Source organism: Arachis hypogaea, chromosome 4 (genome assembly GCF_003086295.3).
Source record: "Arachis hypogaea cultivar Tifrunner chromosome 4, arahy.Tifrunner.gnm2.J5K5, whole genome shotgun sequence".
NCBI classification, from domain to species: Eukaryota; Viridiplantae; Streptophyta; class Magnoliopsida; order Fabales; family Fabaceae; genus Arachis; species Arachis hypogaea.
Window position 1 is genome coordinate 1309871 of NC_092039.1, and position 20762 is coordinate 1330632.

Consider the following 20762-nt stretch of genomic DNA (forward strand, 5'->3'; position numbering starts at 1 on the left):
ATTTTCAGACAATTTTGTCATATGTCTTCTCTAAATTAATCTTAACAAAAAGTAAATAAAAGAAAAGAAAAAAGAAAAAAAAATAGAACAAAGAAAAAAAAAACTAGAGTTATTTAGGTGTTATTTGAATAAAAAATATTATTTTATTTTGATGAAAAGAAAAGTAAAAAGAAATAAAATATAAAATTATGTTAATATCTTTATAATAAGATAAAATCTAAATATTTTTATTTATTTATATTTTATTGTATTTTATAAATATTATAAAATATTATAATTTTATGTATTTAATTTAAATTATTTATCTAATACATATAACGTTTAAATGTGAATCTCTGTTACAGTAACATATTAAAAACTAGAATAATTATCCAAATCAGTCTCCAAAAATTTTAAAAGCAAACATTTTAGTCTCCAAGAAAAATTAATACACAGATCAATTCCCAAGGTTTTACTCCAGCATCAGTCTCCCATTTTATTTTTCGGCAGAATAATTACCCAAATCAATCCCTAAGAATTTTAAAAATTGATATTTTAGTCCATAAAAAAAATTAATATACAGATCAATCCCTAACGTTTTTTTCCGTCAGACATAGCAGTCGTCCATCAAAAAAAATAAAAATAAAATTACTATTATTATTATTATTATTATTATTATTATTATTATTATTATTATTATTATTATTATTATTATTAATTGCACAATAATTCCGTATCATCATTTTTTTGTATTTGTTGGACAAAAATAATAATAAATTTATTCATTAAATTCTTATATATGTATTTCTAATATATATATGTATATATATAGTCACTAAAAAATATAATTTAAGATTGAAATTATTTGATATTTTTGTATTTAATATAATTAAAATATGTCCTACTTTAAAAAACATGTTTATATTAAAAGAAAATATTTTAATTTAGATTTCAAAGCATCACTATTCACCTTATTTGTTTCTAACAAAAAAAGTGTATTAATATGTCGTCGTCCACATGCACAAAGCAAAGTTATTGATACAGTTTCTTTTAATACAAATATTTTTTTAAAGTAGAACATCTTTTGATTATATTAAATACAAAAATATCAAATAATTTTAATCTTGAATTTTTTGTAGAATAATCTCTAATAATTTTATTGAATATTATTATTATTATTATTATTATTATTATTATTATTATTATTATTATTATTATTATTATTATTATTATTATTATATATATATACTTTTTATATTAGAAATACATACATGAGAATCTAATGAAATAAATTTATCAATATTTTTGTCCAAAAAATACAAAAAATTTTTATGGTATATTATTGTGTAATTAATAATAATAATAATAATAATAATAATAATAATAATAATAATAATAATAATAATAATAATAATTTTATTTTTTTTATGGAAGACTGTTATGTCTGACGGAGAAAAATGTTGGGGATTGATATGTATATTAATTTTTTTTAGAGACAAAAATATCCGTTTTTTAAATCTTTAGGGACTGATCTGGATAATTACCCTGCCGAAAAATGAACTGGAGACTAATTTGCCTACCAGAATAAAATTTTGGAAAATTGATCTGTGTATTAATTTTTTTAGGACTAAAATGTCTACTTTTAAAATTCTTGAAAATCAATTTGGATAATTACTCTTAAAATTATTAAACTAAATTTATATTGATAATTATTAATAATAATATAACAATAGATAATATTTGTATATTTTAAAATTAATTTGGATAATTACTCTTAAAATTATTAAAACTAAATTTATATCGATAATTATTAATAATAATATAACAATAGATAATATTTGTAATTGTACTATTATTTGCTCCTTCTCCACAAATTTTCATCTCATGATAGAAAAGAAAAGTTTTGAATGAATCTTATACCACTTTTTTTTCTCTTCTTAATTTTCTATGGTTATCCAAACAATGACAAATTTGATTTTCCATCCATTTTTTTCCTAGCTTTTCTTTTTCCTCATGTTTCTTTTTACCAAACAATGTGTAAATGTCAGAGTCTCTTTCTTAGTTTTTGATTTCTTCTTATAATAAATAGCTTTCTGAGCTACTATGATATTATTTGGTGCGCCACCATCCAAATTAAAAATTTCCTGACGAAGGCCCACCAGATCTTCAAGGGATGAAGTCTATTAATAAGGACTTTCATAATTTTCTTGTGGACCATATTACATACGTTGATATGCCGAAAATATAACAACCTAATTTTACAATAAAGTAATTTTTCACCTGGAGTTATAATAAATTGAGTTTCACAGTGAATTAACTTTTTACCTAGTGTTTTGAATAAAATAGGTAAGCTTGTCCTCATTAAATCGGTATTAAATAGCTTGTCTATTTATTACTTAAGTTTGTATAAGATATCACGGGCAGTGGCGAACAAGTTGATCGCTTTACAAAGAAACTTTATGTGGTACAAAGAGGACGGTACTTATAGCATACCGTTGGTCAAGTGGGAGTTGGTCCAGGCTCCAAAAAAGACTGGAGGCTTAGGAGTGGGAGATGCAGTGCTTAGGAATACCGCACTTTTGTTTAAGTGATGGTGGCGATTTTCAAAGGAAGAATGTCCGTTGTGGAAAAAGATTGTATGTTCTTGCAACAAGTTGACCCCTAATGTAATGCTAGCATCGCAGTCTTTACCGTCAAAGGGGGCCTTGGGAGGACATATGCCAGCTGAATATCAAAGAACAAAGGGTGCGAGATAAAATGGTGAGGGGCTGGCGATGGAAGCCAGTAATGGTATAAAAACCCGGTTTTGGGAAGATAATTGGGTTCATAATGGTCCTCTGAAAGTGAGTTTTCCAAGACTCTTCTCTATTTCAAGCCAACAATGAGCTGTAATTGGGGACTATGGGTTTTGGGATGGGTTAGAGTGGATATGAAATTTTCAATGGAGGAGGGACTTGTTCCAATGGGAGCTAGAACTTGTCCATCAACTTCATGAGCGGTTAAGGCCAGTGAAGCTGTTATCTGAGAGCGAGGATATTGTTGTGTAAAAATTTGATAATACAGGTGTCTTCCACAAAATCCTTTCTGCAGGTAATCCAAACGGAGACGTTGTCGAACGAGATCACGAGCTATAACTTCACAAGTGCACTATGGAAAAGCCTAGTACCCCCAAGAATTGAGCTTTTTGGATGATTTGTGCTCATTGGTAGAATTAATACTAAGGAGAGGTTGACTAGATTAGGAGTTGTCATGAATAGTGATAATATGTGCGTCCTATGCCACAAGGGGATCGAAACTATTGAGCATTTATTTCTTCAGTGTGAGGTAACATGGCAGGTGTGGTGCTCTTGGTTGCGAGCCTTTGGTAGAGCATGGGTTATTCCTGGAACCATGAAAGAACTGTTTGGGAATTGGATTGGCATGCACAACAAAAGACAAGGGCAGAAGCTGTGGATGACGGCGTTCTTTGCAGTGATCTGGAACATTTGGTTGGAACGTAATGCCAGAATTTTTAATAGTAATAGAGCAAGTATTGACTTCATTTAAACAAGGACAGTGTTGAGTTACAAAGAGCGAAATGGTGGTGATTCTTTCGGTGGTTGATAGCATTGCAGGAGGTGTCAGGAGCTTGGTTTCTTTATCTACAGTTTTATGTATTTATGTTTGTTTGTTTTGCTCCACTTTAATGTGTTGAGCTGTCTTTGTTTCAAAAAAAACTTTTTACCTAATGTTACAGGTAAACTAATTTTTCTGGCCTTATACGCTTAAAACTTAAAAAATTCGAGTAACATGGTTAGACTCTATTTGATGAGTCAGTTCTGAATTACGAGAGAAAAAAATAATATAATAATAATAATTTTTATTATTCGACCAAACCAAGTACCTCAAAAATTAAATTTGAGGTAAGTTTAATAATATAATAATCAGGTCTAAATTTAACTGATAAAGATTAATACTGACACTCTTTAATTAACTCAATTGTATTAGAATATTTTAGAAGATACTCTATGATAGAGATAATCATGTTACCTCTTTGATTAACTCAATTGTATTAAAATACATTAGAAGATACTTTATGATAGAAATAATCATGTTATCTATGTCATATATAATGGTAACTTAAATATGTGCTCTGAAAAAGTAAAAAATATGTGATCAAGAATATCTAACTTTGGTAATTATTTTCAAATTATATATTAATCTTAAGTACTTCCGATCCCTTATCTCTCCTCATTTTAAACAACAACCCTTCTTTAATCTCCACCTCTTACTTAACCTTTTCTTTCTCATTTCCAACTTTGCATTAAGAAACCAAGAGAGAAATGGAAGCAAGCACCTCCATGAAAGAAAACTTTTAAATTTGGCTAGTAAATGAAGAAAAACTCTTATCAAAATTCTAAATAGATTAAAGTATTTCTCTTGTCTTTTTCTTTATTCTCATATAAATTTCTTTAAGGTAAACTGAAATGTAACTCTCATTTTTGCTCTTTAAAGTTTCAGCCACTTAGTGGTTCCCCAGATTTAAGTTCGACCACCAATTTGATCCCTCAATCTTTTTTGACGATGAGTCAGCAAATGAAATGCTGAAGTAGCAAAATATTGCCACACTGGACTCTCAAACGATTAGGTAACATGGCAACATTTGATTTTGGACCCTATTTGGTGGTCTTTGAACCCTAACTTCTTATTACTCCGTGTTTGTGAATTTTAAAAGCCCTAGTTCACCGATTTTTATGACTTCAAGGGCTATATTCTCGTCGATGCGACAGAGGTCATCGTCGTTGGAAGCATTTCTGACCCCCATTGACTTGACAGACGTTGCACTCGTCCAAACACTCGCTCACGTGGCCACCGAGCTCGTCATGTGCTTCTCCAATCAACCGTTCTTCTTCCAGCGCAATAATTTCAGGTCCCTAATCCGAAAAGTCAAATTCTTTCAGCTACTCCAATTAGATTTTTTAAGCCATTGGATTTGCTTATTTTCCTTTCGTAAGACCTTATAATACGAATAAATTTGATTATAAGTCTGATCTGTGTCTCTTTCTTAGCTATAATTCTAACCACAAAGAATACAAGTGTATGAATAAAAATGATAAGATATATCTTGTAAAACATGTTACATTTATTGAAAATTTGTTTCTTTATCAATTTATGTTTTGTGATTCTTCAATCAAACCTGCTATAAAAATTGTTCCAGATAATACATATTTGACAAAATTTATCATTAAACAACCTTCATCAGCTGCACAGCAACCAATACCACTTACACTCTCTCATAATCAAAATCACATGGTCCCTCACTATTCTTGATCAACAAACACAAGAACAATTTGATCAACAAACTTCATCAAATCAAATTCCATCACAACTTTCCTCAACCACTCCTATCACTGGCCTAGAAATAGGTTTACCTCCCACTGCACTTCTAAATACTCATTCTATGATTACACAATCAAATTTAGGAATAAATAAGCCAAAATCTATAATCACAGAAAACATTGACTTGATAAATCACATTCCAACATCTGTAAAATAAGTTCTCAATTGTCAACACTAAAAAAAGACAATAAATAATGATCTACATCTGGGCACTAATGCAGCGGCTCTTACTCATTTGACACCGTACTCGAGCCATACAGCGCGTTGCTTTCGGGCAACGACCTAGTTTTAGCGCAATAATGTCTTTGATTCATGTCATGGGGGTTCGACTATATTTTTATGCTGGTTGTCGAAGACCTAATACAACCCTCCTCCTTTATCCAAACTTGGGACCAGCTATGTACCGCAAGTATAACATAAACGGAGTTGTAACTCAAGAGTTGATATGAGATGCAAGCTTTACAAAGATGTCAAACTTGGACCTTCACTGAACCACCACCAAATTCAACAATTATAAGAAGTAAATGGGTCTTTGATATAAAAAAAAAAAAATAAATCAAAATGGTGAGATAATTCGACTTATAAAGCCAACAACAGTAAGAGTAATTTTAACTATTATTGTCTCGTTAGGTTGGCCATTAAGATAATTCAACTTCGACATGCCTCTTGAATTCCAAGTTAGAAGAGAATGTCTTTAATCATGCTTATTCGGACTTCAATCAACATAATTGCTGTATCCTTATAAATAAACTCATGTTTTGTAAGAATGAAAATAAGATGTACACCTTTGTAGCCGTTAAAAATATTATGATGAGATTAAAGGTTATATAGACAAATGTCATTTTGAATTATGTATTTTCTCATATTTTATTATGTAAAATTTTTTTTTCTAAAGAGATTATTTATATTTGATCATAAATAAATAAAAATTTATTGATAAGAGAAATAATTATATATAATTTTCAAAAATTATACACGTCATTCCATAGAAATATAAATCAACTTTATTCATAAAAGAATCTTATGCATCTACTTTATCTAGTAAACGTTGTTCTTACATCACCACTAACAACTTCAACACAAAAACACACTCCTGTAAAATTACATATTTTTGTTTATAAAAATATTCAACAACTTAAAAATCATACAAATATCCACTCATATACTTTAAAAAATAAATACATAATATACCTGAAAGTTATTCACACGGCTTCCTTTAAAAAAATATGAAACTTATTCATCACAAGACACTAATAGAAAAAAAAAACTCTTTTCTTTCTAAACATTTGTTACCATGATATGATCCACTTGTCCTCTTGCTTCATTTTGAATTCCATGGAACTTTGTAAACAAATTTTATGAACTATTATGTTAGTCATTTGCTAAAAGTTAAAATAGTTTTAAGGTTGAAATATATTGCTTGTACTCATTTTTATTTGATACACCTTAAAGTGTATCCTTTATTATTGCATATAAGATAGGTAATTCACATAATAAGTCTCTTACCCAATTCAACTATAAGAAAATATATGAGAACTAACATTAAGATAGTTCGTCATGCAATTATGTGAATTCAGTAATTATGTTATTTGATACTTTAATTCAGTAATTATGTTAATTCAAATTTGTTTGGTAGAGTCACTATCATTTTTTTCTTCACTTTTTTCTTAGTAAGTACAATTACATAATCACTTAGTACATATATTTAACAAAAGTAGAGAATAAAAAAGAGAAAAAAATATGAGATTATATGAGAGGAGATAAAGAAAATGTGTAATGTGAATGTTGATTTATACTATAGATATAAAAAAGAGTAAATATAAAAGGTGAGAATAAATTAGAATTTAGTTCAATTTATACCTATTAAAAAGAATTAATATTAACATTGAAAACATTGAGTAACAGATCTTTTTACTATGTAATAAATATAAGAATAGTAATGAATTTTTTTATTTTGTAAAAAAATTAAAAAGTATTTTAAATAAGAGCAAAAGAATTAAAAGGTAATTTGCTTAAAAAAATATATCAATTAGCCACTTAAGCTGACATAATATTATAATAAAAAAACTAGAAGAATAAAAATGTATTTACTCTTTAGAAAAACTATATTGGTATCTGTTTTAATATATAACTAATAGATATATACTCATTATTTTTTCTTTCAACATATAGCCTCCACAAATTTAAATAATCATAAAAATAATTCTCCAATCAAAATACGTATGTTAAGAATTTGTTTGGACGTCACTTTTAAAAAAGATTTTTTTAATGATCTTTTTTAAAACATCTTTTATAAAAGTAAAAGTGATTTTATGTTTCGATATCTCATGTAAAAACATTTTTTTATCTATCAATTATGTTTGAATAAAATAAAATAAAAGTATTTTCTATTCATTTATTATATGAAAAATATTTAAAAAATATATTTTTTAAAGAAAAAATATTATTTTAAAAAAATAAAAATTCTAACTTCTCACAAAAGATATATTTTTTTAGTATTTTTATTTTTATTATTAAAAATCTACCAACCACACTAAAAAATACAAAAAAAATCATTAAAAAAAGATATTCTTTTATCGATCCAACGATGTCCAAACTAGCACTAAGTACCAATCAAACTAAATTTCCTATATAATTTTCCTTTATCATGCTTAGTAAATAAAAGGCTAAATTAAGCATCCTAATTCATTATAGATGTTATAAAATGTTATTTAGATTATTTTTTATTAGCGATAATATAAATTAAATTTTGTAGTATGAGTACATACAAAATATATAAAATATAACAAATATTTTTTAGGTTTTAATTTTAATTTTTTTAATATTTAAAAATAAAAATTTTAAAAATATTTGTTAAATAATTATAATTTATGTAATCTTATATATTCTTAGAATAAAATAAATTTTAATTAAACCCACATTATTATTAATAAAAACCATTCTAAATAATAAACATATCTGTAAAAGATAGTCCTCTTAGGTGCAACCCTTCCTGATTTTCAAATTTAGTTGCGGAACAATGACATTACTCTTCCTCCTCTCTTGCCTATACATATATTCTTACATGTCGATTTTTCACCAGTACACTGTGGCCTCCTGCAGCTCCTGCACCGCCAACAGCTTCTACAGCATCAGCAGCATCAGTAGATCCATCATCAACAGCTCCTGTACCGCCTGCTCGGCTAACTCCTACGCCCCCTCCAACAGCTCCTGTGCTACCTTGTTCGACAGTTCCTCTAATGTCCACAAGACTATAATAACTTCCATTGTAGGGCTATAAATAACAAGCGAGAAGATTTAGGATACAAATGACAATAAATTAAATTTTATCGTACAAGCATTTGAATATAATATATGTTTAATTATAATTAATTTTGTAATAAGAATACATAAAGAGTACAAAAAATAATTAATTTTAAAAAATATTTATTAAGTAATTATACATTATATATATTCCAACTACAAAATTAATTATCATTGTACAAAGAAAATCTTGTAACGAAAAAAAAAAATTTGACTTATATAAAATGTGAAAATGCGGACCAATTTTTTTAAATTTTTTTCCTAGTAGGTATTTGTATATCAATAAAATGAAAAAGTTGACCATATATATGTGTGGTGATTTATAATAAACACTCTTATAAATAAAGGATAAATTAATATCTATAATTTATTTATTGATTATTGAAAAAATTCTATTGTATTATCATAGTTAAAACTAGTTGAATTGCTATTAAAAAATAATTAACTAATTATTTGATGTTTATTAGCTTATTCAATGTCAAATGCATATGAATTTAAATTAGTCAACAACGGGTCGGTTTCAGCAATTACTAAAGAAAATAAATTTGAATGTATGTAAAGGAACAAGAAAAACAAATTGAGTATTTAAAATGGATTTGAGAAAGTATTGTGTAGTGTTGTGATATATGACCCCAAAAAAATGTTTGAGAATCTTAGAATGTGTTTAGTTTGTATTTTCATTTTCAGTATTTTTTGTTTTTTAAATTTTGTGAAGAAAAAGGTAAAAACAATAAAATCATGTTTTCGGTTTTTATTTTTTCTTTCACAAAATTCAGAAAATAGAAATCACAAAAAATAAAAACAAACCAAACGCATCCTTATGTTCTCACCTGTTCTTTTTTTTTTCTTCCTTTTTTACAAATGAAGATAGGAGTCATTTTCTATGAGATGCTGGAGCTATTTACATTCAAGGACCTGAATTTGGATAGTACCCTTATCTAAGGAGAGTCTCGTATGTACGCGTATGTACATACTGCATGGCAGACCTTTTCTGCACTCCTTAGTCCCTACTTAGTCCAGACTTTGACTCGAATATACCATATAGTTTTTCTCTATCAGCATTACATTCAGATTGTCCATATCATTCTTTTCCTCCTAAATCGCTGAATTAGGTGGTACCTGAGTCTAATTTTGACGGACATTATCAACCTGGACCAAGAGAGTATCCCCCTGAGCCACGTAGATATTCCACTTGTTTCTAAGCCCACTCTATAATAGCCTGTCAATCAACTAAATGCTCAATTTGGGCCGCTAGGAAAAGTACTTGCACTTGTTTATGTTAATGGCCCATTATACGTAGATGTAAACAATACTAGCTCATCGGAGGAGGAAGATCCCGAGGAGGATTCCGACTGAGAGGTACATCATGCGGCTGAAGAATGACATAGATCCCGTTGTGGGTGATGAGTTTGGAGGTAGAGTGCTGGAGAGTTTACCCAACGAAGATGTGTGACCATACCTTAGCTTAGAGCTGAGGCCTGTATTTTGCATTTTGTGGACATCAAGCTCGGCCTAGATTTTATGAAGATCTAGAGTGTCTTCTTCTCACTTTTGTAGTGCTAGAGGGGTTAGGATGACTTATAAAGATGGATAGAAATCATGCAAATGTTGAGATTTTGCGAATGAACGAAGGAGAAAGAAATTTTAATTAGTGCGCACGCACATGTCTAATTGCGTGTCTCATTCAAAATGGCATATGATTTGTGAGTGAGGGGTCATTTTGTCCCGTTTAAGGCTATTTTAAAGCCATATTTGAAGCAAGTTTTGAGAGAGACACAAACACACATTCACATACACTCATTTTTATAACGTCTTAGGTATTTTTTTAATAGAAATCCTAGAGAAAGAAGTTCTAACTTCTCTCTAAAATTCTTAAGGTTTCCTTATAAATTCTCTCTAGTTTTAGTTTCAAATCTTATTTTAGTGTAGTTTTATTTACATTTTTTTGTTTTATTATCTTAGTTTACTAGGATTTTCTTGTTAGTTTTTTATTTATATTATCTTAATTTATGAATTCTTGTTGAATTTTTAATTATTTTTAATAAATTTGATGTTTTATGTTTTATTATTATTTATTAGAAATGTTAATATTGTTTTCTTACATTGGGTTGTAGTTTGAAATTAGAACATAAAGAAAAGGAAGAAAGTACTAAAATCTTAGTAGAGAAAACAAAAAAATTTAGCCATATGTTAGAGTTTTTCTTACTAAAAATACAAAGTAAAACCAAAAAATGACTAAGTATCTTAGGTAGTGTTTGGTTGATATCCGAAATATGGACACGGTGATACATGTATGTTGTTTGGTTTGGTGAGACATAGAGTTTTAAAGGATACGAAAGAATATGAATGAACACAGATACATTAAATTTGTGTACCTCCAATTTGGTGAGACACTGAGACACAACTTGTGAGACACTAATTTTTTATTCTTTTACCCTTATATATTTAATATTTGAATGATGATTTAAGATGATATTAGAAGAAATAAAAAATATTAGAAAAAAAATTCAATGATAATGATATACAGTGTTTGAGGTAATGAATATACAGTGATAGTAATAAAATTTATGGTTAAATAAAGAGTAATTTAATTTTTTTAAAATATGTGTGTCTTAGTTCTTATTTTTGACTAACACAATACATAAACATAAATATTTTATGTCCATATCTTTAATATCTATATTTTTATGTCTATATTTTATCATATACATCAAGCAAACCAAGACTCATTTCTTATTGTCTCTTGAGTCTTTCATCTATTCATGCCTTCATTCTAGACATCTTAGGGCACATTGAGCTTCCAAATTTGAGTAAGCCCATACTTATATCCTTCAAGTTATAGTTGATTTTGCTTGTACTTAGAGGAGCTATTTAAATTTATATCTGACTAATGTATGCCATATTGTAAACTCTAATTCTTATATACATAGTTATTTTTCATGTTTTCAGTTATCACATTCCTGTTTTAACTAGAAAAAATTCGGCATAAAAATATTGCACTTTCAGCTTTTGTTAACTCGTTCTTTTTAAAATTGGTTTTACCTTAAAAAATATATTAAATTTATGTAAAATTAAAGTTTTAAAACCGGATATTCAGAAAAACCAAATTTAAAACTGAATTTTAAAATTGAATTTTTAAACAACTGGTTTTAAAATTGGTTTTATCTTTAAAAAATATTGAACTTATATAAAATTGGTTTTAAAATTAGATTTTTAATTAAAAAATTTATTTTGAAACTGAATATTCAAAAAACCAAATTTAAAATTAGATTTATAAGTAAACCTGATTTAAATTTTAAAATTGATTTAAAATTTATTTTTATTTTTTTAAATAAGTTTAAAATTATTTTGTATCTTCAATCTAATTCTAATTTAGTTTCATGAACCAGAAAACTAATTTTAAAGTGGATGTTTAAATTTTTATGTCTACCCTTAATTGTAGTTGACTATGAGTCGTTTTCCAAGCGAAAATAAATGATGGGATAGAAAAAAAAAATAATAGTACATGCTATGATATCTATATATATTTACCTAACTTATTAAAATAAGATAAAATTTAATATTTAAATTAAAAATATAAAATTTAAAAAATACCATTCAATAATTTTAACACCAAAATTACAATCGCCACAATTAGCCGAGAGTAATATGCATCCCGGTATCTCTAGGACAAATGGTTGGTCCAAATTATTTTATAGACTCAAGGTTGAAATTTGAATTCGGCCACTTATTTAAACAATAAAAAATATAAATAAATAATAAAAATATTAAATAATATAAATAATAAATATATTAAATATTTAATTTATTAAATTTATAAATAATTATCTTAATATTAAAATTTTAAATAATTTAATCATAAAAAAAATTTAAATAATTTATTTAGAGTATAATATATTTTTATTTTATTAGATTAATTTTAAAATTTATTGTTTGTATTATTCATAAAAATTATTGTCCGCCTATTTGAAATGCGGAAAAGAGTTAGTTGATGAGCTACGCTACACTCGCACGGTTATTAGCAAAATGACATTTTTTTTTATTAAAGCGATAAATGACACGCTAAGGGAAAAAAATAACCTCCCTTCTAAACGACTTGTCGTTTTTCACAAAGGTGAAGAAACGCTGAGCTTCGGCCTCCTTCTGAACCTTCTTCTGTTCCCTTCTGTGTGGATAAACACCGTTACACGACATACATTGAGATCCGATCACAGAACCTCTCTGTGATTCACAATGTCTACCGCCACATCCAGCTCTTGGGGTACTGCGCTCGTGAAGATCTCTCCTTACACCTTCTCCGCCATCGGCATCGCCGTCTCCATCGGTGTCTCAGTTCTCGGTGCTGCTTGGTACGCCGTTTCCCTTTTCCGTTTCAGATTTTCTCAATTTATTTTCCGTAACGGTTTATGATAATCTTCTTTTTGGATTTGCGAAGGGGGATTTACATAACTGGTAGCAGCTTGATCGGTGCTGCAATCAAGGCTCCCCGAATCACTTCCAAGAATCTCATTAGGTACAATTACTGATCTGTCATTTTATCCACTCAAATTTCATAGTCTGATTTGCTTGGTGTTCGGATTTAGTTTTCAATTAGGTTATGTTGTTATCCAATTGGTTATATTGATATGCCTTAGGTTTCAGCAGTGTTCTATTAGATGTGTTATTGCGTTTTAGATAGTTAACTGTTTTATGATTGTGCTTAGTGCATTGTATTCTTAGCTTTGATAGAGAGTTAGAATTTGGAATTGATGTTGTGAAAAAGAAATGATATTGAGATTTTAGAAATTCAGCTAGTATTGTGGTGGTTTCACACAAAATTAGTGTTAATTTTGATAATTGTGCTAGCTTTCAGCATCATATTCTTTATATTCTCCTGCTGACTTATGTTTATAATATGACCTAAACTATTAAGGAAGAGTTTAATTTCTATAAACTGCCACTGCAATCCAATCTCATGTTGTCATACAAGCAAAAAATAGCTATATCTCATGTTCACTATCTTTAAAAGAAATCAATTATCCCTATGCGGCACCTCATGATTGGATGTTAAGTGTAAAATTATTCATATTCCCAGACTTACAGGGCATACAAATTAAACTCATTGATCAACCTACAACGAGTAATGCTACACTACTTGGTCAAAAAAGGGGAAAACTTTAGCCTTAATATACTAAGATTTGGGGATGGTTGTTGGATAAGTTGAAATGGTGGCACTCGTTTATACAATCATAAATAACCATGTAAACCCATTGTTGGATATGTTGTTTTCTTTCCTTTTCCTTTTTCTTCCTTTTTTTCCAAACACAAATGTTCTCTAAAAAAAATTAACGCATTTATTCTATTAAATAGTATTTTTTTATAAATTATTGATACATAATAAATTAATAATTAAACTTAAAAAGCTATAGAAAAATGGCAAGATCCACTAGTGTTGAATATTGTGATTAAGATCTTTACTGCACACTTGGGATATTTAGAGTTTCTAGAATTTATGACACCTCAAACATCACGGCTGTCAAAATTTTAGTTTGCCTTATAATTTATATCACTGTGTGGGAGTTAGATTATGATAGAGTGCACAATGTTTTCTTTCCCAGGCTTTGTATAATCCTAAACTGATAAGATTATAAGGGTTGACTACTCAAACCATTGAAGTTAAATGGTAAATTTTTAACATGTGAAATCCTGTATTTAATGAAAAATTCAGTATTGCCATTCTGAATTTCTAAATACTGATTGTTTTATATGAATGCTGTGAACATTATTCCTTTTTAAATGTTACTTGCATAAAATAGGTTGGTGCAGCTGATATAGTTCTAACACGATCATGTCTGCCACTTTACTGGTTGTTCCTGATATTTTGGTATTGCAGTGTAATCTTCTGTGAAGCTGTTGCTATTTATGGTGTTATTGTGGCCATCATTCTACAAACAAAATTAGAAAGCGTTCCTTCATCACAGATCTATGCAGCCGAGTCTCTTAGGGCTGGATATGCAATCTTTGCTTCCGGACTTATTGTTGGCTTCGCAAATCTTGTTTGTGGGTCTGTATTCATTTCTGCCAACATCTCATATATCCCCAGCAAAATTTTGTACAAATGCAGATAAACATTTTCCATCCTGCTATTTTATAAATCATTTTCTCTTTTTCCTTTTTCTCTTCTTGGCAGATTGTGTGTAGGAATAATTGGAAGCAGTTGTGCGTTGTCTGATGCTCAAAACTCCTCTCTCTTTGTGAAGATTCTTGTGATTGAAATTTTTGGTAGTGCTCTTGGGCTATTTGGAGTTATTGTTGGAATCATTATGTCAGCTCAAGCAACATGGCCAACAAAGGTTTAATTTGCTTTCATATAAGAGAGTGGGAATACAATTATGGTGGAGCACAATATTTTCTCTGTACTGCCAAGTGATTGAAGAAGTCTTATCTATTTACCTTTGTTGGTATGAATGTTGCCTCCATTTTAGGTTGTACCATTTACCAATAAGTAGTTAGAATGTAATGTGTATCATCATCAAAGACATCAAGCTGTTGGTTGGATTTCAATATTTTTTGGAGGACTAATTTTGAAGTGTTTACTCATTTAATAAAAAAGATGTGAAGTTATTTGGGCATGTGTATAAAATCAAGAATCAGTTTTTTTGTTCAGTCGCAAGTATCTGGGTTGGTCGAGTAGTTTAACATCACCCGTTTACTTAAGTGAAGGTCTATAGTTCGAATCTTGTGCATACATACAGCAACCCATTGTCCAGTGACAAATTCTTAAATAGAGCTCAGATTCGTAATGGGATATCGTGGTTTAATTTAGAAACTTATTACTTAGCCTGATATGGCATGTTGCAAAATAAGTCTAGAGACTCTTTTAAAAGCCTAAACGTATTAATAGGTCTGACCTTAACTCACAAATTAGCGTTATATGTCTTTTTTCCCATTCTTTGACCTATTCTTTGCCAATCAATTTTTTACTTGAACCTAACTGGAAAGGTGACTGATTTCGATTAAACTGGCCGATTTAATTCGATTCTCAGAACTATTTTCTAAATATTTTAAATGTTTAGATATTTTTATAAATATTACATTTGATATAATTAAGAGTGAGACTCAAACCTGAGATCTCTAGGTAAAGATAGAGAGATTATGCTATTTGAGTTATAGCTCGTTAACTTATATTTAAAGTAATTTATAAATAAGTTATTTTGTGTTTGAATTTTTATCATAGAAGTACTTATTTTAAAGTTGTTTTAATAAATAGGAGTGATAAAATAGCTTTTAAAAAGGAGAAAAATCAATTTTTTAATTCTTCAAAAACTTTAAATAACCTTTCAAAAAATTAAAAAACATATTTAAAATACGGTACCAAACACCATTAATATGACTTTTCATAATTAAAAAAAATAACTACTAAAATTTTCCAAACAAATTCAAAATTTAAAACTTGAAAACAAGTCTGTAACAGTCTAGCACACTGCAGACCAATTAACTAACATTAGAAATATGGCCTAGTAAGAATAAAGCTTAGCCCGACCTGTTTATACCACTGCTTCTAACCAATTTTTGGGTGGATGTATTCTAGTTTACCGAAATTTTCTTATGAGATGTCAAATGAAATATCTTCATCCAATTTTTTATTATTTTTTTAAATAACGGAAATAAAGTTTGAAGACACCTACTTAAATGAAGATACATAAAACATTTTTTTATGAAGATTTTTGTGTTAAAAGTATATTTTATTTGTTTAGCCACATTTTAAAAAAAATAATACTTTTGTAACACATCAAAATCAAACCATACAATTCATGATCGAATGGTAAAAATATCTTTATACGAAGACAATTGTAAAATCTTCATGGTAGTATCCACCAAATTGGAAAGCCCATGTGCTTCAAATAGATGGTTATCACTATATATGTATACAAATCAACGTATTCTTGCAAGAATACTTCCTACATCACTGGAAATCAATTGGTGGATGCAAAATCTAAATGAAGCAAGTGGCATAGGCACATCACTGAAAAAAAGGTGTGTTCCTCTGCAGAAGGTCTTGGCATTCATCTGGTGTTGCTGATTTGGGGTTAAAAGGGTCCCTTTGAGGAAGAACCAAACCTTGCTTTATGCGACCGAGCCACCTTGCATGCAACACCTGCTTGGAGGTCACTGGCAATCTGATGGACTCATACTCTTCTAAAGCTGATTCTAACTTCTCCACTCCCCACTTCTCCAAACATTTTCCTAACACTGATGCATCCAATATTGACATGTTTGTGCTTCTAAGGCAATGAGGAGTTGTGGGGTGAGCTGCATCTCCTACTAACACCACACTGTCCCAAAATATCTTCTTCAAGGGATCACTATCATATATAAAATTTAAGAAGGGTTCCTTTGTTGCTCTCATCACCTTTACCAGCTCTGGAATCCACACTTTTTCAGCTTCTTGGTACATTTTCTCAATCATGTCGCCACTTACTTTCATCGTCACAGAGTTTCCCTGAAAAGAAGTTCTGTTGGATGAACCTTTTAATGGAAAATTTGTATTTCAGGCAAGGCAGAAAAAATCGAGATTTTAAGTGACATCGAAAATGTAAACTAAGCATGTAAAATGTAAAATCTTAACAAGATTTTAAATCATACAATCGTCAGATCTAGTAAAAATTTTGTAAAATCGACTAACTTATTTAAAATTATAACATCTGAAGATTTTAAGAGTTAAATCGATATTCTAGCTACTATGATTCTAGGAAATGAAGAATATTACCTTAACTTGTGGCTCTGGCTGATTCACATACCAAATCCAATTGAGCTTTTTGTTTAGAAGCTCGTAGAACACAGCATGTGTTCCTGAGCCCAAGTCAAAGTACAAGCATTTTCCAAGCTCAGGGTATGCCTTGCGAATGCCTGTTATTGTATCTGAATCCTCGATTTTCGAAAAATCAAGAACCCCTCTCCAAGCACAATATCCTGAATACCTGCACATCATAGCCTTAGAGGAACTTATAAAAACACCCAACAACTGTTAAATTTCTGGGAAAAGAGTAGAATAAGAAGATAATATTATATGTGAAGTTGTTGCGTTAAAGTTATTATTACATGATACAAGAGTAATCCTATTTATAGGGATATTACCAACTAACTTCATAAATATTCTATCTACTAACTCCGGCCATTACTAAGTTAACTCCTAACTACTAACAACTCTGGTAATATTTTAATAACAACAGCAAAAAGCAATGTAGATCTCTACAATATCCTATGATAATCTATGAAAGTAAAAATTTGTATCATCTTATTTGAAGATACAAACCTGAGTTTAAAATCAGGGAGATATTTCTGGCGAACGGAAGAGAGGCATCCATCAGCTGCAACAAGCAAATCCCCTACTATATTGATGACCTCTCCGGTTTTCAGAACCTTGACTTTTGTTGTTATGGAACCTTTGAAGTCCACAACATGGAAAGAGAGGAAGAGGTGACCCCATAGAAATACACTCGGTGGCAGCGCATTGTATAGAAGGCCATGAAGATCAGCCCAATACGCTGCTCGGAAGTTGAAACACTCATCTCTTGTCAGTGTCTTGCTGATCTTCTTCTCACTATCAGTTGCTTGGTTCTGCTCACACACAAAAAGAACTCGCATATAGTCAATTTTACGTAAAGTTGATAGTTGAAAGTTGTTAAATAATTTGATTGATTTGATTAAATTTTTATCATTCTCAATTGACTGCACCTAAATTTTCACTGGAAAATAAAACATCAACAAATCATTTTTCTCCTTCTTTTTCTTTTAATTATCAATTTTCCAGATAAATACAAGCTAGTAGCTCAACTCGTTCCTAATGAAACTAAACATTGAAACTGATAAAGTTGTGAAAGAATAGGAAAAGCAAAGAAAAGAATTTTTATTGATTATTGATTGATTGAATTGTGTTGTAAATTATGAGAGTAAAACTAAATATATATAGAGTATTGTCCTATGAAAAATAAAAACAAATAAAGAAAATACAAGAACAACAAAAAATAAAATAAAAAAAGATGAGATAATAAAGACTAAAATTGTAATTGAATTTATATATTCTGTTAGAGTGAATTTGTAAACTAAGAGACTTTTTTATTGTTGTCATGAGCTAAGATGGAAGAGTAGTTTAATAGAACTATCGAATAATATATAAAGTTTGAAATTCAGGGCATCCTGAATGATCATCAAAGTTGAGTAGTAGAAACCTGATCAATGGTTAGTGGAAGAGTGGTGTTATGTAGGAAATGAGGAAGTGGAAGCCAAGATTGAATGATTTGTTGAGAGAGAGGGTCAAGTCCAAGACCAGCACCCGTGGGGCTTCCAGTTGGAGGTGCAGAGGTTTTCTCAATGAGAACGACATCCCAACCAGCAGAGATAAGAGCATGTGCAGTTGATATTCCAGCTATGCTCCCCCCGACTATCACTGCCTTGGCCTTCTCTTTACCAACCATCATTTTCTTTCTAGTTTCCGAGATTCAGCCAATTTTCTATTATATAATACAAAAATTATAAAATTAATAATAATTAATCTTTTATTTTATTAGTTTATCAACTTTTCCCCTTTAAAAATTTGAATTTTTTTATTATGGATATTATAATATTGATTGGTCTATACTTATTGGCAAATGGGGATGTTTGCCTGATTAAATATATGGCCGCAGAAACGCGGTTCTAAAAATCGGACCAGATTGGTTAGCCAAATCAAATTGACCGAAAATCGAAAGTTTTTGCGGTTCGATCCAATGAGAGAAACTGCTATTTAAAAAATCGTTTCAAAATTGCTGAACTAACTGGCTAGACTGAATGGGATCCAGTCAATTTTCCATGCAACATTTTGAAATTTATTTTATGTGATCCCATTTTATTAAGTATATTAGCTATTATTTGACTAATATCTTCGTGTTTAATTTTTCATATCGCTTATCTTTAGTTTTAGGAAAAGTATATGGAACCAACTAATAATTAGCCAAGAACAGAACAACATAATTAATTATAATTAGTTTTATTAATTTATAATTTAATTTGTTTGTTAAATTATTGTTAACCACGTTAGTGTTAAGAGAAAATCACGGAACAGATGCTTTGATCATTCATTAGTTGATTTCATATAATTAATTATATTTTATTAATGCGTAACACATGAAACATAGAAATCATATCCAAAACCATCCAATTTACAAGAAAAAGAAACATCCGTGTGCCTATTAGTAGCAACATCCGATTACCAGTTGGCTGATTCTTGACTTATATAGAGTTGGTTCCCTAGCATTGTTGTTAGTTTTATATATTTTTTTGTATCCTTTACATTCGGCACATTCTATTCTATCATTATCATAATTAAGTTTATTGAAAAGGTTCCAACTATCAAAAGTTAAAGGCTTAAGGCCCAATTTAGGTAAACAATTTAATTAAACTCCTTTTGAAAAAATAGTTTAAACAATAAATAATTATATTAAAAGTAGTTTATAAATAAGTTATTTTATGTTTGGATTTTTAGTTTTAAAATTGTTTATTTTATAGAAATGTGGCAAAAAATAGTAGTAGTATGAAAAAAGTCATTTTTTGAGCTAAGCCTCAGAGTGGTCCCTGAAGTTACACTCGTGCTTTAAAGTAGTCCCTAAAATTATTAATTACCCAAATTGGTACCTGAAGTTAGACGCCGGGACTCAGTGTTGTCCTTCCGGCACATTTTCTCCAGGTGGCGTCATCGGAAAGCTGATGTGGCTAATTTGGTGACACGCGGGCAAGGCTAAAACGACGTAGTTTTGTTGGTGGCGCGTAAATGGCCGAATACGACGTCGTTTCACTCCAAAAGTTGGTTTTGAAGACTCCCCCATCAAACGTTAACGTAACGCATTGTCTTCCCTCCCTCAAAATACAACACAAACCCATCCTCCCCTGTACTCGTCAATGCCGGTGGTTGGATTGTGGTAACTGTTGCGATTTCTGTGGAGCACGACTGCTATATAGGATCAGATATCATCATCTGCCTCAAACGAAGACTGTATCGAAGGCCAGTCTCTCTGAAAAAGGTAAGGAAAAAAGGAAAAATATAATGTGATATAAGGAATGCTCTGTTTTTTGTTAAGGTTGTT

General features: G+C 29.6%; 2 protein-coding genes across 3 annotated transcripts; one reads left to right on the forward strand and one right to left on the reverse strand.

The window, feature by feature from the left end:
* The first annotated feature begins 12654 nt into the window (after nucleotides 1-12654).
* Nucleotides 12655-15283, forward strand: LOC112795617 (V-type proton ATPase subunit c''2). Its single transcript, XM_025837636.3, has 4 exons — nucleotides 12655-13010; nucleotides 13097-13174; nucleotides 14534-14704; nucleotides 14831-15283. Exons 1-4 carry the CDS (start codon nucleotides 12895-12897, stop codon nucleotides 14997-14999), a joined length of 534 nt encoding a protein of 177 aa, XP_025693421.1. The 5' UTR covers nucleotides 12655-12894; the 3' UTR covers nucleotides 15000-15283.
* Nucleotides 15284-16451: 1168 nt separating this feature from the next.
* Nucleotides 16452-19290, reverse strand: LOC112795618 (uncharacterized). 2 transcript variants are annotated; one of them, XM_025837638.2, is made up of 4 exons: nucleotides 18873-19290; nucleotides 17957-18261; nucleotides 17411-17621; nucleotides 16452-17143 (listed from the first exon to the last, which is right to left on the reverse strand). In XM_025837638.2, exons 1-4 carry the CDS (start codon nucleotides 19119-19121, stop codon nucleotides 16664-16666), a joined length of 1245 nt encoding a protein of 414 aa, XP_025693423.1. In that variant the 5' UTR covers nucleotides 19122-19290; the 3' UTR covers nucleotides 16452-16663. The 2 variants fall into 2 exon arrangements, with proteins under 2 accessions (XP_025693423.1, XP_025693424.1); XM_025837639.3 differs by having other exon boundaries at nucleotides 16452-17156.
* Nucleotides 19291-20762: the final 1472 nt, after the last annotated feature.

Coding starts and splice junctions, on each gene's coding strand:
- LOC112795617 (XM_025837636.3), top strand. CDS start 12,895: ATGTCTACCGCCACATCCAGCTCTTGGGGTACTGCGCTCGTGAAGATC. Junction 13,175..14,533: donor ACTTCCAAGAATCTCATTAG/GTACAATTACTG, acceptor TTGGTATTGCAG/TGTAATCTTCTGTGAAGCTG. Junction 14,705..14,830: donor TTCGCAAATCTTGTTTGTGG/GTCTGTATTCAT, acceptor TCTTCTTGGCAG/ATTGTGTGTAGGAATAATTG.
- LOC112795618 (XM_025837638.2), bottom strand. CDS start 19,121: ATGATGGTTGGTAAAGAGAAGGCCAAGGCAGTGATAGTCGGGGGGAGC. Junction 17,622..17,956: donor CTCCCTGATTTTAAACTCAG/GTTTGTATCTTC, acceptor TATGATGTGCAG/GTATTCAGGATATTGTGCTT. Junction 17,144..17,410: donor AGCCAGAGCCACAAGTTAAG/GTAATATTCTTC, acceptor ACTTCTTTTCAG/GGAAACTCTGTGACGATGAA.